Raw genomic sequence first — 22261 nt, 5'->3', positions numbered from 1 at the left:
AGAGGCAAAGGAGGATTGTTAGAGACCCAGTTCAATGTTTAACATCACCTATTACCTCTAAAATCTATATGAGAAATATAGAGATTGGTGAGAATAATTTTGATATGATTTTTCTAACATTATGCATGAGAATTGGAGGGACCACTTAACCTTGTCTTTGCTTCTTTATCAGAAAAATCTAAAAATGCATAAAGAATATTTAGACAAAGTTTCCTTCCCTGGAAATACGAATTTATCTCTAAAAAAACTCTTATTGTTTAAAAAAAATAAGAATTACGTGGGGACCTCTCTTCCTGATCTCCATATTCTAAGAATAGATAGCAATTTGGGCATGATGAACTGTCACCCTGTGGTGCCACTGAGGACACTTTAAAACAGTGCAAAATCCATTCTGTGATGCTGTCTGTGCATTGCTCAATAACTCAGTTCTCAAGAGTGTATTTCAAATCAAGGTCCTGGAGGCACTGATGGTAAGAGACTTATAATAAAATGCTAATTAGCATGATTTATTGATGCCTAAGCTTTATCAGGCAGGAGAAAGTCTCACAGCATAAAATCAGAAGTTATTCAGCATTGCCCATTTGGGGGGAAGTCTTACTTGTTCCTGAAACAAGGAAGTCAGATATTTGGACAGTGATGAGATGGGGATCTACAGCAGAGATCCACTGAAGCAAAAAATTTCAGAGAAATCAAAGAAATAGAAAACAGCATCAGGTGGAAATATTTCTACCAAGAGTGAGAAGTAAGAGAGATTATTAATAGAGTCAGAGGAAAGTGCTTTAAATGTGGAGGTTTCATAAGCACTTTGAGAGGAAAGAATAGTTCCAAAAACATTCATTTGAAAAAAAAAATGTTGGGTAATTATTCTATTATATCTTTTGTTAAGTGCCTGGGAATATATAAATTTGAGGAATTACAAAGACTTTAGGAATAAGGTCACTTATATAAAATATATGGGGCTTTCATGGAGGCAAGTGTAATCCAAGGAACACTGATTTGGGCTGATACAACGAAGAGCAATGTGTGACCTCATTCTGTTCTTAAAATAAGCCTTATCTCTTCTACTGGGGAATTCTGCAGTTTTCATCTTTCTCACTTTTCCCCTCTTAGATCTGCTGGAGCTCAACTATGAAAAACAGGACCATGCTGACTGAATTTATTCTACTGGGCCTCACAAGTCAACCTGAACTTCAGGTGGTGATGTTCGTGTTTCTGTTTATCACCTACATGCTCAGTGTCCTAGGAAATCTAACTATCATCATCCTCACCTTACTGAATTCTCAGCTGCAAACCCCCATGTATTTCTTCCTCCGGAATTTCTCCTTCTTAGAAATTTCCTTCACATCCATTTTTATTCCCAGATTTCTGACCAGCATGACAACAGGAAATAAGGCCATCAGCTTTGCAGGCTGCATCACTCAGTATTTTTTTGCTATATTTCTTGGGGCAACAGAGTTTTACCTCCTGGCTTCCATGTCCTATGATCGCTATGTGGCCATCTGCAAACCCCTGCATTACCTGACCATTATGAGCAGCAGAGTCTGCACACAGCTTGTGCTCTGCTCCTGGCTGGGGGGATTCCTCGCTATCTTACTGCCAGTCGTCTTGATGAGTCAGGTAGATTTCTGTGCCTCCAATGTTCTCAATCACTATTTCTGTGACTATGGGCCCCTCCTGGAGCTGGCCTGCTCAGACACAAGCCTCTTAGAAAGGATGGTCATGCTCATGGCTGTGGTGACTCTAGTGATTACTTTGATTCTGGTGACAGTTTCTTACACATACATCATCAGGACCATTCTGAAGATCCCTTCTGCCCAGCAAAGGACAAAGGCCTTTTCCACTTGCTCTTCCCACATGATTGTCATCTCCCTGTCTTATGGCAGCTGCATGTTTATGTACATTAATCCCTCTATAAAAGAAAGAGGTGCTTTCAACAAAGGAATAGCTGTGCTCATTACTTCAGTCACCCCCGTGTTGAATCCCTTTATTTATACTCTAAGAAATCAACAAGTAAAGCAAGCCTTCAAGGACACTGTCAAAAAGATTGTAAAGTTTTAAGAAAAAAAAAGAATGAAAAATGTATTTCCACTTCATAGAAATATTTTGAGAGTCTACTAAATATCAAAGGCTTAACTGGCCCCTGAAAATAAAAATACAGAAATCACATGTTCTAATGTTCAAGGAATCTACAGTCCAGGGGTAAGGTGTGTAAACTGTAAATTTTTGGATAAATTTACAAAAACATGACATAGTAAGTGTTACTAGAAAAGGGTTAATGAATCCAGCAAAAGAACAGTTGGGAAGAATTAACTATTCTTTCCAGAAATGACTTCAAATTTAAGAAGCAAAACACTGCTTTTTTGAGAGAAGAGTTTGGAGTGACAAAGAAGGCCAGATTGTAAAGTGTATAATTGCAAACTGTGGAGTTAGTTGAGTTTATGAGTCAAGAGGAGTCTTAAAAAACACCATGTGGCCATCAGAATTTTTTCAAGGGGAGAGGCACTGGCCTTTTTCCTCAGCCCCAGAGACTGTGCTTCCATTAAAATGTAATTCCAATTCTCTCCCTTTATCATTTAGGTTTCAGTTATAGCCATTGCAACCTTCATCCTTTTATAAGTGGAAAATGAAAGTAAAGAATATACATGTGGTCCACATCATTCAAATTAGAAGAAAATTTTTTAGATATTGTCACCTTACATGTGTCCCTTCTAGAGGTTAAAAGAGGCTCCTAGAGGAAGGTTGGGAGCCTCTCTGTTTGTGCCTCTCCTTGACAGAATCTATTGTTTAATTTCTTAGATGACCTCTTTTTAAGTTAACAGCAGGAGATCTGCTTCCTCTCTCTTTCATAGTTCCTGGTGATCTTTTTATTTGTATGTATTAATTGGAAACATTAATGGAGTTCAGAGTTATATTTCAATTACATGCAAACAGTATACACTAATCAAATCCAGCCTCCCTTTATCCTATTATGATTTTATTTTCATCTTTTTGTTTATATTAATTAGATATTAGAAAAGACAAATTCTATGATCTTCTTCATTCCTTTAACTTTCCCTCAAATATACTGTTTTTGTTGCTAACACAAACCACCATGAATAACTATTTTGTAAAGTGAAAAGAATGTAAGATATGGATACAGTTTTCTATCTAGAATGTTCCAAATTATGAGTCTTGAAAAACAGCTGGGAATAAACTCCCCTACCAAAAGAAGTGGACACATGGATTCAAGATAACAACTTAAATTTTAACAGGTGTTGGTAGGACCTTGATTTCAATGGAAGGACTTTTTCTAATCTGAGCATGTCTACATAGTTTGATGCTATCCTAACACACTGTAGGATGTTGTTTACTGTTTTGAGTACAAAAAGTGGAACATAATCCAGTATATTGACATACTTTATCTGTTTTAACATGAGCAGCATATTGCTTCTCAAGGAAAAGTTGGATTATATTGATTATGAGAACAAATTGTCAGACCCACAGAAAGTATTGGAGTCTATGTTGTATTTTTGAATAAAAAGTCTTTTATGGAAGCCTCTGCTATTTTAAATATCTGGGTTCTTTTATTGCTATAAATTAGTAATTAATTTGACTTTCAATATATTCCAGATTCACTGAGATATCTTTTAATTGGTACAGAAATGTTCTTAAACAGTCACACCTGCATTATTAAGAGCCCCCACATCCAAATGTCTCCGAAAACCTGTGTGGTAAACCGGTTTAAAACACAGGCTTTATTCAAATCCCAGATTCTCAATGATCTATCAGAATTACCTAGATTTAGTTACTTGACCTTTATAAGGCTTATCTTTCTCAACTGTACAATATGGATATTAATAGTGTCTATTTTATAGGGTACCTTAAGAATTAAATAAAATAACAGACATAAAATAGAGAGCCAGTATTTGTGATTTAATAAAAACCACTTAATTGTAAACCATCATAATCACATAATTGTAACAATATCTTTTTTGAAGAACTATAGCTTAACTAAGAACAGATATTAATTTGATTGGTTTAATATAAATAGGACTATAAAACATAGGCCATTTCATTTCTACATGAAATCCTTCTGCAACAAGACCAATATAGTTCCACTCCTCCTGTGTCTCAGTGCATGTTTGGGTTGCCAGATTTGTGAAGGTCCCGCCCATATTCCAAATGAAAATATCAGAATACTCAGAAATGGGTTGTAAGAATTGGGTTAACACTAGCCATGTATACTGGATATCTATGGAAAGAGTAGATGAATATTCTGGGACAGAGAAGTAAGCACACCAAGTAAGTCAAAGTCTATAATCACAAGGCAGGACATCACTGTTTTCGCAATCTAAGCATTTGGAAATGAATTTGGGAAGGAAAAAATTACCTTCCCAAAATGCAAAAAATAAAAAACAATTCATGGTATTCTGAAGGTGTTCATCTAGACTGGCTTTATGTTCATACATTCTTGGAATATAATCTAGGTCAGAGATAAGCAAAAGTAAGTATTTCATTGATTCTGAGACTGAGTTACTGGAATGTTCAATACTAAGTATGTGAATTGATGAGTTTTCTTCCTCCTATCAATACTGTAGACAAGAATCAAAAGATACAGATTTAGGTACCTAGTGGTCTCAGTATAATTTCATTGAAGTGCTAGGGTGACATTATGAAAATGAGGGAGGGCTGATCTGCCACACTTGGACATTCATGCTCCCATTGCCTCTTCTTAACACCTCCAGAGCTTGCGGACTTATGGCTTTGAAATCTAAAGAGGTGGTCAACTCCAATGCCAAATGTGAACAAAGAGTTCAAAGGAAAATTCGAAAGAAAAAAAATTATAGGAAATCTGCTAAGGTAGAACAAAGAGATGGTTGAGAACAGTTCTGTAATACCATGAGTACTCTGGCCTAAGGACCATCTTCAATCCTTTCTTTAAAATCACCCAGAAGGTCACAAATGAGAGCTTGAGCATCTGTTCATACCTATCAATAGGGAGTACAGCTGAAACTCTACTAGAGTCATACACTCTGAAATTAATACCACCACCCATCTGAGGAATTGACCACTGGGGGAGGGGCGAGATCTTCCCTGGACAATATATGATGTAAAGGAGATTATTGAAACAGAAGCATCAAAATTTTTAAATCAGTATAATATTCTGAAAAAATATATGGAAGATACTGATATTATTAAAAACATAAAAATTAAGAGGTTAAAATATTGCTCAAAAGCTTAATAAATGAAATGAAAAAAAATGAGAGTAATTCTAGGAGAGGTAGAGTCAAAGCATACACAACAAGATAAAATTTAAGTTCTGGTAAAATATCCAAATACAACCAAAGACAATAAAAATATTTGACTAGAGAGAGATTATAGGTAAGTACATATATAGGTAATAAATGATATATAGACACCTAAAGACGAGTGCAAATGCCAAAATAAATCTAGATAATGGGAGTCATAGGCAAAGGGAAATAGAATAATGGCAATGGGTATCATAAAATGTGATGTAGGATGGAAAAAGAAAGAGTAGAACTTTTAAAATCAGGCATCACATGTACTAGAACAATAATTTAAAAAACCTCAGAAGGTTTGCTGCACACACACGAAAAAAATTGAAAACAATTTTTAAAGAAACAAAAAAGAAGGGAGATAAATCCAGAAGGATGATGAAAATGATATGAAACGTTAAAATTATAACATAATTTATATTATCTATAAGTATATTTTTAAAAAATAAGACTCAAGAAAAAAGAAAATATGTCTATAACTAGAAATAAAATTCTATAAAACGTAACGCATGATGGGATTGCAAAGAAAGACCAAAGTAACATATAAGAAAGATAATATGTTGTGGTCAAAGGAAGAAATAAAAAGCATAAATTAATCAGAAGATGAAAATGAACATGCATGAGTCTTAAAGTATCCATGATAAAAATAAGAGGTAACTGAGCTGGGACTGGGACTCAATGACAAAGCACTTGTCTTGCATATGTGAGGCACTGGGTTAGATCCTCAGCACCACATAAAAATAAATAAAATAAATATATGGTATCCATCTAAAATTTTTTTTAAAAAAATAAGAGGTGATTTATAACTTTTAAATCAACAAAATTAAAATTATTATCCAATAAAAGAGATCAAATGATTGAAAAGTAATAAAAAATAGAAAACATGGCAACATAGGATACAACTAACCTTCTACCCCCACAAAATACAAGAAATGCACAGTTTTTTGTAAGTGATAATAGCCTTTGTAGGGCTCCAGTGACCATTTAGGAACCTACAGAAACATGGTAGAACAAACAGAAATGGAGACTAGCCACACAAGAAGGATAAATGGGGAGGAAGACATATCTGAGATGTCTGAAAATGGCTAGGAACAAAGAAGTGGTGCTAAGACTTATGTAAGGGGCTTCAGTAATATGAAGAAAAAAACTGATTTAAAAATGTGTGAAAGACCTGAGTAGACATGTCTCAAAAAACATACAAATGACCATAAGTATATGAAAAATACTTAACATCTCTAATCATCAGGGAAACACAAATTAAATCCTAAATGAGATATTACCACACATGTGTTAGAATGGCTAATACTAGTAGGGCTGGTGGTGCACATCTGTAACCCCAGAAGTTTAGAAGGCTGAGACAGGAGAATTGTGAGTTCAAAGCCAACCTCAGCAACTTAGTGAGGGCCTAAGTAACTCAGCAAGACCCTGTCTCTAAATAAAATATTAAAAAAGGACTGGGGATGTTGCTCAGTAGTTAAGCACCCCTGGGTTCAATTCCTGGTACCAGAAAAAAATAGATATTATCAAAAAAAAAGATACATTTTGGTGAGGATGTGAAGAAAGCTCAACTTTTACACTGTTTTTAGGAATGTAAATTAGTACAATCATTATGAAGAAGAGTATGGAATTTTGGGAGCAAACAAAAAATAATACTACCATATGACCTAGCCATCCCACTTCTGAGTATTTCCTCAAAAGAAATGAAATCAGAATACTGAAGAGAAGTTCACACTCCCACATTCATTGCATCACTACTCACAATGACCTACTTACATAAACAACCTACAAGTCCATCACAGACTAATGGATGAAGAAAATTCAGTGTATACATGCACAAAAGAATACTATTCAGCCTTTAAAAATAAAGAAATCCTATCATTTGCAACAATACGAATGAAATTGTAGAATATTACGCTAGTCACACAAAGGCAAATACTGCATGTTTTCACTTATTGTTGAACCTAAAACAACAGAACTCATAGAAGCAGAGAGTAGAATCATGATTAGCAGAGATTAGGACATGGTAGAAGGATGATGGTCAAAGGACAAGAAGCCTCAGGAGAAATAAGATCAGTCCATTTTTAGATCTATTGCACAGCTTGGTGAATATAGTTAATAATAGTGTAGTATACATTTCAAATCATTGAGTAAGTTTCAGGGGCTGGGATTATGGCTCAGTGGTAAAGTGCTTGCTTAGCATATGTAGGGCACTGGGTTCAATTATTAGCACCACATACAAATAAATAAATAAATAAAATTTCACCAACATTTATAAAAATATTTTTTTAAAAAAGAGTAAGTTTCAAATATTTGCACCACAAATATAGTAAGTATTTTCAGTGGTAGATACATTAATTGACTTGATTTAATTGCTCCACACTATTAACATCTAGAAATCAATCTATTTAATCATGGTATTGACAAAATAAAAAACAGAACCACGTGACTATTTTAGTAGATGCAGAAAAAGCATTTGACAAAACCCAATATTCACTCTGAGGAAAGCTTTCAACAAACTTTAGAAATAGAAAGTAATTTCCTCATCCTAATAAAGGGTATCAGTGAAAAAGCTGCAATTAATAACTTTTCCCCTTGTTTTCCCCTTGATAAAAATAACAAGGCAGGAATTTCTGCTCATACCATTTCTACCTCCAGTATCTCAGATTAGATAGTCCAGCAATCCTGATCAGACAAGAAAAAGAAATAAAAGAAATCTAGGTTGAAAAGAAAAAGTAACTGTTGGTATTCACAAATGACATGGTAATCTATGTAGAAAAATCTGAAATGATGTTCAAATAAGTGTCTCCCAAAAACTCATGTGTAGCACATGCAAGACAGTTTAGAAGTAAAATTATTGGGTTATGAGAGCTTTAATGTAATCAGTGGATTAACTGAGTGGTGTCTATAGGCAGGTAGGGTGTGCCTAAAGGAGGCAGGTCAAAATATAACCCTCTGAGTTATGCAGTGAACAAAGCCCCCCTCCTCCTTTCTGTTGCCACATCCTGAGCTGCTTTCATCATGATTTCCTGCCTCACCTTGGGCCTAGAGTTATGGAGTCAGCCAAACATGGACTGAATCTCTAAAACCAGGAACCAAATATAAAATTCTTCACCACATTGCTTTTGTCAGGTCTTTTGGTTACAAAAGATGAAAATCTGACTAAAACAAAGACCAATATACAAAATCAAATATACTTCTGTATAGTTGGAACAATGAGAAATAAATTTTAAAACAATACCATTTCTAACAGTATTAAAATATCAAATATTTAGAGATAAATTTAGTATTGAAAATTCCACATTACTGAAAGAAATTAAAGAAGACTAAATAAATTCAGAGATACCTTGTTCATGGTTAGATGACTTAATTTTTTAAGACAGTAATTCTCCTACAAGTGACTTATGGATTCAATGCAACACCAAAAACAAAATCATACCATATATTTTTGTAGAAATTGACAGGTTGATTTCAAGCTTCATATGGAAATGCGAAAGAACTAGAATAACCAAAACAATTCTGGAAAAGGAGAATAATAACGTAGGAATGATAACAAGACCTAAGTTCAAAAATCATCACAAAACTACAGTAATCAAAGTATTGCCATAAAGAGAATCAAATATATTAATGAAACAGAGTAGTGAATCTATAAAATAAACTCATGTATATGTAGACCGCTAATTTTTAATTATACCATATGCAACCCAGCAACAAATTCTGCTGCCTCTCCCTTCAGGATATATCTAGAATCCAACCACTCCACCATCTCTATCCCTTCCACTCTGTTGCCAAACACCATCAAATCTCACTGGGATTATTGCAGCAATTTCCAGTCTGGTCTCTATGCTTTTGACCTTATTTCACTCTAGGTTATTCTCAATACTGCACCCAGAATAATACTTCATTACCGAAATCAGATCATATTATTCATATCCTCTAATATTTTGGCACAAGTTGAAGTCCTTGCATAACCCACAAAACCCTATTCGCTCTTCACAGCTCTCACCTCCCTGACCTCAGCACCCTCTTCTTTTTGCTGTATTCTGCTCTTGTCTCAGTGCTGGAGGCTTGAAGCCTGAGATTCAGGTATCAGCAGCAATGGTTTCTTCTAAGAACTATGAGGACATCGGTTCCAGGCCTGTGCCCTAGCTTTGGGTGGCTGGCAGTCAATCTCCAGCTGGTAGAAGGATGCCCCAAACTCTACTTTCATCTTCTCATGACAATTTCCTTGTGTTTGTGTGTCTCCAGTTTTCTCCTTTTCTATAAGGACACCAATCATGTTCAGTTTGAGCCCCCACCTAAGGACTTTATTTTAAATTGATTAGCTCTGCAAAGAGTCTGGTCAATTTAAATAAATTTAAATAAGATAACCAATAAGGTCACTTTCTGAGGTATTTAGGATTGGAACTTGTGTGGGGGCACACAATTTAATGCATAACTTCTGCTTTATTTTGTATCACACTTATCATCATTTCACTCATTTTATATCTACCTGTTGATTCACTTGTTGTCCACATGCCACCTCAAGGCAGGGACTTCAGTGGTTTGCCTGCATTGCTTGCACATGGTAAATAAGAGTCAATAAGTATTTGTTGAATGAATGAATGGATTAGCTTATTATCCATTAAGATCTTATAAAATTCAGGGCTCTGATGATTATTCATTCAAATGCAACAAAAGCTTCGTAATATTATGAACTAAATTATTCCTGAGGATGTTAGAAATGACCAAAGGTGTTTCTTATTACAGCATCTCTTACACAAAATTAATGTTCTACTTTCTCCATCACAAGGTAAGATTATCACAAATATAAAACCTATAAAATAAGCAACTAGAAACTTCTGACATTAGAAGGCTTTCTCAAAAAAAAGTTATAATTTCTAAAACAACTGCTATCTTCTTTTGGTCACATTTATCCTAATCACTTACTTATCGTGCAAAATAGGTTCTTTCTAACCTTTGGAGAACAGCCTATTATGGTTGAAATCAAATGTCTCCCAAAGACTCATGTGTTGAAGGCTTGGTCCCCAGATAATGGTGCTATTAGAAGGTGGTGGAACTTTTAGGAGTAGGGGCCTAGTGGAAAGAAAGTTAGGACATTGGAGTGTGCCCTTGAAAGGGGTTTGAGAACCTTGGTCCCTCCCCTCTCTCTTTTTGCTTCCTGGCCAACACAAAGTGAGTGGCTTTGGTTCCTACCGTGATGTTCTGCTAAAAGCTCTGGAGCCAGTCAACTATGAACTGAAACCTCTGAAACCATGATCCAAAATAAATAATGCCTCCTCTAATTTGTTCATCTCAGGTATTTTGTCCCAGTGATAGAAAGTTGACTAACACACAGTCCAGCCTTTTCAAATAATATTATCAAATAATTTCCTCCATGAATCACTCCCTGAAGCATATTTCCACTTCTTGCTCTCCTTGTCTTATTTCTGATTTTTGTTCCCAAATTCAAATCTGCACCATTTGCAGTTTAGAGTAACTCATGAGACATGACCACTCACTCAACTTACTTCTTCTGCTATCCTTTCTATTTTCCTAATCTCTAGGGAAAGAGATTTCCTTAAAAAAGCATTTATAATCTGTCAGAGCTAAATGGTTTCCAATAGCAACTTATGAAAAGTTGCTAATTCTATAAACATATTTGAAAAAACTTTCTTCTCTATAAACATATTTGAAAGAAACAAATGAACTATTGCCAAATATAGTTTTAGAATATTTATTGTAGTGGAAAATAAAAAATGGGAAGTATTTGGGAAGCATATCCTATGTACCAGGTACTAATCCACACCCTTAATAATTATATTTCTATTTAATAGGTATTGTGATCCTATTTTAGAGAACAGGAAAATGAGACTGAGAGACATGAAGATTATTGTGTAATTTAAGATGAAATTGATACCATCTGATCTAGCAATACCACTACAGGATATATACCCAAATAAAATGAAATCACCATGTCCCCCCACACCTTCCCTACAAACCCTCCTCCTAACTCATCTCTCTGGACCCTCTTCCCTCAGTTATATGTGTAAAGCTTGATCCCAAAATTGTCAACAAAGGACATCCATTAGCCTGTTCCAAATAAGGATATACTTGTACTCCCATGTTTATTGCAGAACTATTCAAAACATCTAGGATATGGAATTAATCTAAATGTCTATCAATGAATTAATACATAAAGAAATTGTATGAGGTAAGCATGGTGGTGCATAACTATAATACCAGAAAAGTGGGAAGATGTAGCAGGAAGATCACATCTTCAAAGCCAACTGAGCAACTTTGCAAGACTCTGTTCAAAATAAGAAATAAATAGAGCTGAGGCCAGATGTGGTGGTGCATACCTGTAATCCCAATGACTCTGGAGACTGAGGCAGGAGGATGACAAGTTTAAAGCTACCCTCAACAACTTAACAAGATCCTGAGCAACTTAGCAAGACCGTGTGTCAAAATAAAAAGTAAAAAGGGCTGGGGATGTGTATCAGTGGTTAAGCACCCTGGGTTCAAAAGTACAAAAAGAAAAGAAAGAAATAGGGCTAGGGATGTAGCTCAGAGGTAGAGAGTCCCTGAGTTCAATCTCCAGTACTGAAAAAAAATAAGAAGGATAAGAAGATGAAAATAAAATGTGATTTGTATACACAATGAATTTCTATTCTATTCAGGCATGAAATCCTTTACTTTTTTAAAAAAAAATATGGATGTACTTGAAAGATATTGGTTTAATTGAATAAGTCAGGCACAGAAAGACAAATACCATATGAGCTGATTTATATGTGGTATCTAAAAAAAATAGATCTTAGGGAGATTGAGATAGAATAGTGTATACCAACAACAAGGGAGTGTAAGAGGAGGTAATTGGGGCAGACAGAGAGATTGGTAATGGGCACATAAGAAGAATAAATTCTGATGTTCTGTGGCATAGGGTGGTGAATATGATTAACAATAATGCATTATATATCTCAACATAGTTAGAAGAAAGGATTTCAAAGATATACCTCACAAAGAAATGTTAAAGTAACCCAATGTATACAGAAATCAAAACATCACATTGTACCTTAAACATATACAAATACTACATGTCAATCAAAATATGAAATTAGTTAATTTTTTTTAAAAAGATAATTATTTGGTTGACCACATTTCCTCTCTTGGCCTCCCCATTATGAAATATATATAAAACCATGTATAAAAAAGACATTTGTAAGGCATGTATAGTGGTTATTTTGTCCATAATTCTGGCATTTTATTTCTAAAGCTATAATTGGTTTTCCTGGTGTTTGTATTTATTAACCTAATAAATTAATTGCTGTGAAGAAGTCCTTGGATAGCAATGTGTCAGTCTTTCTAGGAAATAAATACATGTCTTAACAAGTTCTCCACTACTGTAAACTGGAGAGTTGCAAGCATTTTCTCAATATAGGCTTCTATCCTTACTTCAGTTTGACCATTCCATTTTTTTTTGTTATTGTTGCTGTTTTGTATTTCATTTCTTTATGCATCCTTCAAAAAAATGAAAACTGCTCCTGACGTGTCTCTAACCAATAGTCTGTAAGTGAGCTAACTGAAACGAGGCCAGTGATGTTTTTTAATAATGTGGCTTTTCAGGATTTCCATGATCTGACAATGGTTCCACCCAGTCTGCTTATCCAAGTCAAGATCAGCTGTGCCCATCCACTGGGGAAGGATAATAACATGTCATACTCTTCCTCTTCTGATGCTCTCTTGCTATGACCCCCACCGTCTCCACATCAACCCATCTCTCCAGACCCTCTAGTCTCTCTGGACCAACTTGGCTCAGCTATATGTATAAAGCTCATTCCCAAATTGTCAACAAGGACACTCATTAACCTGTTCCAAACAAGCATCCCCAGGGAAACTTGTGCTTTTACATTCAATTGATCCCCCAGTGCATGTTCTCAACAAAGTAGACATAACCTCTGTCGCTGTGAATAAGGAATATCTGAGATGTAAGAGAGAGTTCATATTCTGCCTTCGGAGGTCAACAGCCTCATTTCTTCTAGGCCAGAAAAATCCAGAACTACTTTATTCCTCAAAAATCTTTTCTTTTAGCCTCCTAAACTCTTCTTTCTTCAACTCCAGTCTCACTGAGTGGAATAGCAGAAACCATCAAATCCTTGATAAATCAAGAAGGGACAGGAGCAGAAGAAGGTTACTTCTTATCAAGATAAGCCCTGGAAGTTTGTGGGGTTTTTCAAAATCCTGATGGGATTTGATGGCAGAGAATGTAGAAAATGCAATAAAGTTTATATTATCTTTTAATTATGTGGCCTTATAATTTTGGTTTCCTTCTAAGAATACTTAGGACTAAAATCTCCCTGGGCCAATTAGATGGTCAAGTAAGGAAGTGTGCTCACTGTTCGTAGCCTCATTGACTACTTCTCTGTGGTTGTGAATCCTGAAACTTAAGCAAAGGTGAATACTCCGCCACTCTCTAAGAATTCCAGGTTGGTAACCAGAAGGGCAAGGGTATCCAGAGCATTGCGTGATTTTTCTTGATCCCAGATTCCATCTGTGAATGGACTACAACCCACTAGAGGGTTATGTTGTCAATTTAGTGAGTAGCAAACAATATTTTAAAGGAAATTAAATATAATAAAATAGAAATATGTAATAAGGAGTGTGCTGTAAAACTTTTCTTTAAATTATATATGTTGGCTGAAAAAAATACATAAAATTTAGAATGAATTATGATAAAAAATGCTTGGAAGCTGCTGCATTGTAAATGTTTATAAAAACAATAAGTAGAAAAAGTCTTGAATAAATCAGTGAGGAAATTCCCAGATAAAGTGCCTCTTTAACCACATGAGCTCACAAATAAGTAAAGACTTGAAATGCCCATAAAGTGCTCAAATGTAGAGCCTCCTAGAAAACCAGAGATCATAGTTGTATACACGTTCCCCATAAAAGTTACATACTCACACAAAATAGTTTGCTCATGGTTTAGCGGATTCACAGACGTAGCACATCTAATCTAGGAATTACTGGATTCCTACTTAAGAGTTTCTGCTTTAAATATCCTTAAGTTCCTAAAACTCCTTAGCATGTGATGCAATCTCTTTATCCTTACAGGAAAGTAAAACTATTTCTAAAGATTCTGAATGCATTAGAGTAAGTAAATGCAGATTATTACCCACTAAAGCTACTGCTAATATTGACAGGTGAGGAAGATGTTCCAAAGGACAGAATGACATGTGACTAACACAGAGAACTTCAAATTCTCATTGACAGACACAGGCAGAAAAGACTGGAGGGTCCATTGGGAGGAAATGAGGACCTGGCATTTCTTTGACATCAAGAGAATTAAGGAAGTTGAACCAGAAGAAAAATGAGAGATTTGGAAAAGAAAACAGCAATTCTGAGAGGACTTAAGCAAACAAAGGAGGTAAGGCAATGAATGGCACCGGCGGAAAGTTGGGGAAGTGAATGATGGGGAAAAGAAATTAGCAATTATTCTAGAAGGAAGCCGCAGCTAGAGGCATTCCTTTGTTAAATGACTACCTGAACTTCTTGAACATCATCTGTGAGGCAGCCACTTGCTTCATGCAGGCACTGGGGAGGGTACGGTGTTGGGAAATAATGACAAGAATTTTCCTACAAAATTCAACACCATTCAAATGAGCCATTGATCTGGATCATGTCATCACAGGAAAAGTTCATGGTTCCCTCCATTTTGTTCTCTTCATATTTCCCATGTCCATTTCAGAGCACCTCTTCCCTTCTCCACTTTGATTTCTCTCTTTTTTACCTTGAGACTCAAAAACCATTCAACAATGAAAAATAAGACCATATTGACTGAGTTCATCCTTCTGGGTCTAACAGATGTCCCTGAATTCCAAGTGGCAATTTTCACTTTTTTTTTCCTGACCTACTTTCTCAGCATCATTGGAAACCTGACTATCCTCATCCTCACCTTGTTGGACTCCCACCTTCAGACTCCCATGTATTTTTTTCTCCGGAACTTCTCCTTTCTGGAAATTTCCTTCACAAACATCTTCATTCCCAGGGTCCTCTTCAGCATCACCACAGGGAACAAGAGTATCAGCTTTGCTGGTTGCTTCACTCAGTACTTCTTTGCCATATTCCTTGGATCCACAGAGTTTTATCTTCTAGCTGCCATGTCCTATGATCGCTATGTGGCCATCTGCAAACCCCTGCATTACACGATCATCATGAGTGGCAGAGTCTGCACCCAGCTGGTTCTCTGCTCTTGGCTGGCTGGGTTAATGGTTATTATACCACCGTTCACTCTAATGAATCAGCAGGACTTTTGTGCATCCAACAGGCTGAATCATTATTTCTGTGACTTTGAGCCTCTTCGAGAACTCTCCTGTTCAGACACTAGCCTCATGGAGAAGATAGTCTTTCTTGTGGCATCTGTGACCCTGATTGTCACTCTGGTACTAGTGATTATCTCCTATACATTTATCATCAGGGCTATTCTGAAACTTCCTTCAGCCCAGCAGAGGTCAAAGGCCTTTTCCACCTGTTCTTCCCATATGATTGTCATCTCCCTCTCTTACGGAAGCTGCATCTTCATTTATATTAAACCCTCAACAGAAGGAGACACATTCAACAAGGGAGTAGCTCTACTCATTACTTCAGTGGCTCCTTTGTTGAACCCCTTCATTTACACCCTAAGGAACCAACAGGTAAAACAAGCCTTCCAGGATATTGTCAAAAAGCTTGTGAATCTTTAAAGAACTTAAAAATTAAAGATTTGGAACTGGGTGGGTATCAACCATGTACCAAGCTCTCTGACGGTTACTAGGTACCCAACAAAGAATTAAAATCCAGTCTAGTGAAACTTGGAAATAAATAAATTGCAACCTGTTGTTAAATTGATACAGAGCAAGCAAAAGAGTATCTAAGCCAAAATAATGTGTGGTTGTTTGTGGTTGTTTGTTGTTTGGCACTAGAGACTGTATGACAACCTGCAATTGTCCATAAACTCCATTTTAATGATCATTTTATTTACATGAATTTATATGTTCAATTTCCTACTTAAGAAAAAGTGAATAAAAAAGAAAGTGGAAATTTTAAGACAATTGATAAAGCAGTTAATTTCTATACTTTCATTTGGGCAATGTATTATTATTTTAAATTTTAGAATTTTTTCATATTTATTCACTTAAAGTTACATCTTAATAAAGTTAATTGCATATGCTTAGAAAAAAAGAAATGAATAAGTTTTTTTTAATTGAAAAAGCAATTGAATTACTCAGTTGAACAACTTAATGTGAATTAGCCCATAAATGTCTTCAGAGAGGATACCATTTATACTGGATTTTTACAAGTAGGAATAAGACAAGAAATCAAAAACATGGAGTAGAAAAAATATTAGGGGTAGGAGCCCAAAATTTTAATCCAAGGAGCTTGAATATGTGATACTGTCATTTATATCAATCAAAACAAAAGGAGTAAGGAGAATAGGGAGATTATAATTTTAGTTTTGAATTAGGTTAAATTCTCATCTAAAATAAAATCAATGCTGATAGTCAAGGCATCTGAATTCAGGACCACCCTCTGGATTTTACAACCCTTATCACATAGGTGATCATTGATTATATAGGAATATAGGGGCTCAAATAGTAAACTCTAAAGGTCCTCCCAATATTTAAAGAGCAGCAAATGCAGGTGGAACAATAAGAAAAGTAAAATATCTGTGGAATTCATGGAAAGAGAATATCTTAAGAAACAGGCTGTTGTCAATGTGAAATGCTGCAGAGAGCAATTAAAACGAAGAATTAAAGTATTTGAATAAATAATTAGAGTTTCATTGTTTATCCTAACCACTTTGAGAAAATGTCAAAGTTGGAGGTAGGGTAAGAATTAGTCAGACTGTAGAGTGTTATTGGTGAAAAGTTAAAGCTGAAAAGGTAGAGAATGGTAAAAATGGAATTTCAAGAACAGAGGAATAAAAAAAATGACCACCTAATTATGATCCCTCATAGTATTCTGTGTTTTGTCATTCATAGTATAACCAAAATAATGGTTATATTTTTAATGTATTCTTTTCTAGTCTGTAAGGTCCAGGAGTGCAGAAATACTATGTTCTTTTTGTTTGTTTGTTTGTTTGTTTGTTTGTTTGTTTTAGTTGTAGATGAACATAACAACTTTATTTTTTAATGTGGTGCTGAACATCAAACCGAATGCCTCACACATGCTAGACAAGTGCTCTATCACTGCGCTACAAGTCCAGCCTAGAGATAATATCTTTTTGATCACAATTCCAACTGTAATGCCAAGCAAGAGTATGCTATTGAATGGATGAATGAATGATAGATGGATAGATGGCTGTATAAACAAATGGATGAGGGAAGCCAGGACAGGATATTTTTAAGTGAAGACCTTTGATCATTTTAGTATTTACCAAAAGCACTCAATTAGAAAAGCATGCTTCATATGAACTTCTTAGGTCTGCATAGAAAATTTACAGATGGGGAAAATGAAACTTAGAAAAGTGAAACAGCTTCTGCAAGGACACACAGCTAAGTGCCTGGAGTAGAATCAGAAGTTGAATATTTTGGCACCTATGTAACCACTGAGCCATGCAGCCATTCCAGTAGACTTTAACATTTGCTGTCTTCAGCACGACCAAGTATTTTAAGTACCATTGATGTTTTTACCTATTGCCTGCTTCTCCAAGATCTCAACAGGCTTGATCAGAAAGCTTTAGTACATAAATCTATTTAGGATATCAGAAGCATACAAAAAGCCATATTACTCCACCCTATTGTTCTTTTTTTAATTATATACATTTTATTAGTGCATTATAGTTACACATAATTTTGGGGGGGTTACCTATTAATACATTTATATAACATAATTTGCTCCATTTCAATCTCCAGTGATGCCTCCTTCCCATACCTCCTCCTTCCCCCTCACCTGCTTCCTTTACCTTATTGGTCTTCCTTCTTTTAATTTGTTTTTAAGTATTATACTTAAAAGTGGAATTCACTGTGACATATTTATATATGCACACTACATGCTTTTGTCAATTGTATTTCGAATTTCTCCCCTTTCCTTGTTCCTTCTTACTCCTCCTCAATCCCCTTCCTTTACTCCATTGTTCTCCCTTCTGTTTTTATGAGACCCTTTTTAATGTTTTTATTAATGAATTATAAATAAATAGTTGGATTCATTTTGACATATTCATGCATTCCCATAATACAATTTGCTTCATTTCAGTCCACAGTGACTTCTCCTTCCCTCTCGACTCCCTCCTACTCCTCCTCTTCCTCTACTCTATTGGCCCTCCATCTATTGTTATTTTTTTAATTGGTGCTTGAGAGAAATGCATAAAGGTAAAATTCACTGTGGTATGTTTATATATGTCCATAGCTTAAATTGGCAAATTTCACTCCACAGTTTCCCCACTTTCCCAATTCCCCTTCCCCCACCCTTTGATCCCTTCCTCTACTCCACTGTTCTCCATTTTTTTCATAAGACTACTTTTTAAAGTTGATATTTCTCTCTAGCTTCTGCATATGTGAGAAAACATTAAATCTTTGACTTTCTGTGTCTGGCTTCTTCATTTAGCATGATGTTCTCCAATTCCATCCATTTACCAGCAAATGGCATAATTTCATTCTTCTTTATAGTTCAGTAAAACTCCATTTTATATATAACCCACATTTTCTTTATCCATTCACCTGTTGATGAACACCTGGGCTCTTCCATAACTTGGCTATTGTGAATTTCACATCGATGTGCCTATATCCCTATATATGGTGATTTTAGGTCTTCAAGAAGTGGAATACCTAGGCATATGGTGGATCCATTCCTACTCTTTTGAAGAATGTCCATCCTGCTTCCCAAATTAGTTGTGCTAGTTTGCTTTGCCACCAACAATGGATGATTATACCTTTTTTCCTACATCCTTACCAGCATTTATTCTTATTTTTATTATTGATTATTGCCATTTTAACTGCAGTGAAATGAAATCTCAATGAAGTTTTGATTTGCTATTGCTAGAGCTGTGGGACATTTTTTCAAATATTTGTTGGCAATTTATATTTCTTTTGAGAAATGTCTATATAGTTCTTTTGCCTATTTATTCATTCGGTTATTGGAGGAGTTCCCTTGTTGGTTTGGGTGTTATGTTTTTTGAGTGTTTTATATATTCTGGACATTGATTCCCTGTCAGAAGAGTACCTGGCAAAGATTTTCTCCCACTCTGTAGGCCCTCTCTTCATACTCTTAGTCATTTCCTTGCTATGCAGAAGTTTTAAAAGTTTGCCTCCCTCCCTCTCAACTTCCTAATGCATCTTCTTCCATTGGAGCAGTCAGAGCTCATCTTTCCCCACCAACTATCACAGAGCCCATCTGGCCATGCAGCCCTCAGACATGAAAGTTGGGGGTCCAGGGTCTATGGGGTAACTTGTGTGCATGCATGAGTGTGTATGCAAATATGTGTGTGTGCATGTGGATATGTATGTATGTATGTGAGAATGAACAGAGCTCTAACATTCAGGGATCAGGAATAAGGAATGTGTTTTCACGAGGGTGATGTGAGTCCTAGTGACAGAGGTAAGAAGTCATTAGGAGGCTGAGGTTATAAGGGTGTGTGTACGCAGCTGGGGGCATGCACTAAGAGCTGGGTGGGCTCATGGCTGAGCATGTAGGAGTATGGGGAGGCTCCATGCATGTCTCTTCTGTAGGCATGAGTGTGCAGAGATGGATGTGCAAAGAGATGCTGTGCACCCTGAGCTTGTGGGAGTCTTGGGCAGTTATGAGTATGAGTATGGAAAGGCCACATGGCCATCTTAGTGTGCAGGACAGCATGGTCATGATGTAAGGAGGGGATGGAGTACTGGATTCATGGAGGAGAGGTCCCTGCCTAAGGGAGGTGCTACCCAGTGTACAAGCACACAGTGGGTGTGTAAGGCACAAAGGGGCCAGGTATGCAGGGTTTGAGGAAGCCATTTCCTCCTCAGATCTTGATAGTGTTATGGGGGATGCTGTTGGCCTCTTAAGAAGCTTGGGTGGATAGAAATCTTGGGAGTTAGAGGTCCTGATGTTCTTCCACCTCCAAGCCTCCCTTTCAGAGGCTCAAGGAGATTTCCTTTCCTGCTCCTCGGGCCCCCTCTTGATCTTCCTCTTGCTGTGAATGAGAACCTGGGGGCCTGGCACTGGTGGCACCCTGGGTGCTGCCCATGGTGCTGGGTGCTGGCTGGCCTGTCTCTGTTCTGCTTCAGCTGGTTGTTTCTCTCCCAAGGGTGGTGGGGGCAAGGCTCTGTGCTGTGGGTGTGTGTCCCCAGGACCTCTGCCCTGCAGCTCCTCATAGTCTGGCTTGGCGTCCTTATAGATGGGATTCTTCAAGCGGGCAAAGCACCCCGAGGCCACGGTGCCCCAGTACCATGCAGTGAAGATCCCCCGTGAAGACCGGCAACAGTTCAAGGAAGAGAAGACAGGGACCATCTTGAGGAACAACTGGGGCAGTCCCCGACGGGAAAGTCCTGACGCACACCCCATCCTGGCCGCGGATGGGCACCCTGAGCTGGGCCCTGAGGTGCACCCTGTGCCAGGCACTGCCTAGCTTCCTTGGTCTCAGCATGGCTCAAGGGTCCCTTCCATCTCTTCCTGAGTGGCTCCTCTGGATGAAGAGAGTAGAATTGGTTGCTGACACTGCCTCAAGATTTGGCAGGATCTGCTTTCTCAGGAGCACAGACCTCACCCACCCATGAGAACCAGCCCCATCTTCCCCTTGGAATGCTGGGAGATAAGAGGGTGTCAACCAGGGATGGGGCTGTGGGGCAGGGCAAGAAGGGCAGGGATGTCCTGCTATATGGTGGGGATCAGAATCCCTCCTTCTGCCACTCCCGCTGTGTAACCTGTCTCCCCCAAAGTGCCTTAGCTGGACAGTCAGGGAAGAGATTGTGTTGCTGACTCAGGGGCTTCTCCCTCCTCAGTTTCCCTTCTCCTCTGACCTTAGTTTGCTGCATCAGTCTAGTGGATTTTGTCTATTTATTAAAAAACATTTGAAGACAAAACCTCTGGCTTCTTTGCTAAGTGCTGCTCCCTCCTCCCCAGGGTCTCCCCTACTCTCTGGTACCCCCACAGCTCAGGATAAAGGTGGTGGGGGGGAGGGACACTCGGGTGGCCAGGCAGGGTTGCAGTACCATGGCTTCTATGACTAGTCCCAGGGGCACATAGGAGTAACCTAAGGAGGGCAGGGGGAGCTGACCTAGGAGAGGGATGGGTGAAGCCATATTACTCCACCCTATTGTTCTTTTTTAATTATATACATTTTATTAGTGCATTATAGTTACACATAATTTTGGGGGGGGTTACCTATTTATACATTTATATAACATAATTTGCTCCATTTCAATCTCCAGTGATGATTCCCCTCTGGCAGAGGGAGGGAGGAACTAGGGAGGATGGTGGTAGGGAAAGCTTCTCTCATTCTTGATTAGATCCCTCTCAGCAGAAGACAGATTTGGCAGTGGGTGGCTTTTTCTGAATGGGGACAGGGAAGTTTATTTCACAGCCTTCCCCATGATGTGGGGCCCAACAGGTAACCATTTGAGGGGAGGGGGCTGTCGTTCCAGAGCAATTAGACAGACAAAAGAAATTAAAGCAAAAGCAATTCTAAGCAGGAAGTGTGAATCTGGAGGTATAGTGATCCATTTTGAATTAACTTTTGTGCATGGCGAGAGAAAGGGGTTCAGCTTCATTTTGTTGCACATGGATTTCCAGTTTTCCCAGCACCATTTATTGAAGATGCTATCCTTTCTCCATTGCATGCTTTTAGCCCCTTTATCAAATATAAGAAAGTTGTAATTTTGTGGATTAGTCTCTGTGTCCTCTATTCTGTACCACTGGCCCACCTGCCTGTTTTGGTACTAGTACCATGCTGTTTTTGTTACTATTGCTCTGTAGTACAGTTTGAAATCTGGTATCACTATACCTCCAGATTCACACTTCCTGCTTAGAATTGTTTTTACTATTCTGGGTCTTTTGTTTTT

General features: G+C 37.3%; 2 protein-coding genes across 2 annotated transcripts; both read left to right on the top strand.

The window, feature by feature from the left end:
- Positions 1-1128: 1128 nt before the first annotated feature.
- LOC144365051 (olfactory receptor 6C4-like) lies at positions 1129-2118 on the top strand. The gene is given in 1 exon segment (XM_078015826.1): positions 1129-2118. A coding segment is annotated over 1 exon segment (990 nt).
- Positions 2119-15061: 12943 nt separating this feature from the next.
- LOC101963218 (olfactory receptor 2AP1) lies at positions 15062-15988 on the top strand. The gene has a single exon (XM_005342512.2). The coding sequence runs from the start codon at positions 15062-15064 to the stop codon at positions 15986-15988; it is 927 nt and encodes a 308-aa protein (XP_005342569.2).
- Positions 15989-22261: the final 6273 nt, after the last annotated feature.

Source organism: Ictidomys tridecemlineatus, chromosome 6 (assembly GCF_052094955.1).
Source record: "Ictidomys tridecemlineatus isolate mIctTri1 chromosome 6, mIctTri1.hap1, whole genome shotgun sequence".
Lineage (NCBI taxonomy): Eukaryota > Metazoa > Chordata > Mammalia > Rodentia > Sciuridae > Ictidomys > Ictidomys tridecemlineatus.
The sequence above is the reverse complement of the archived record's forward strand: the minus strand, read 5'-3'. Positions and strand labels throughout refer to the sequence as shown.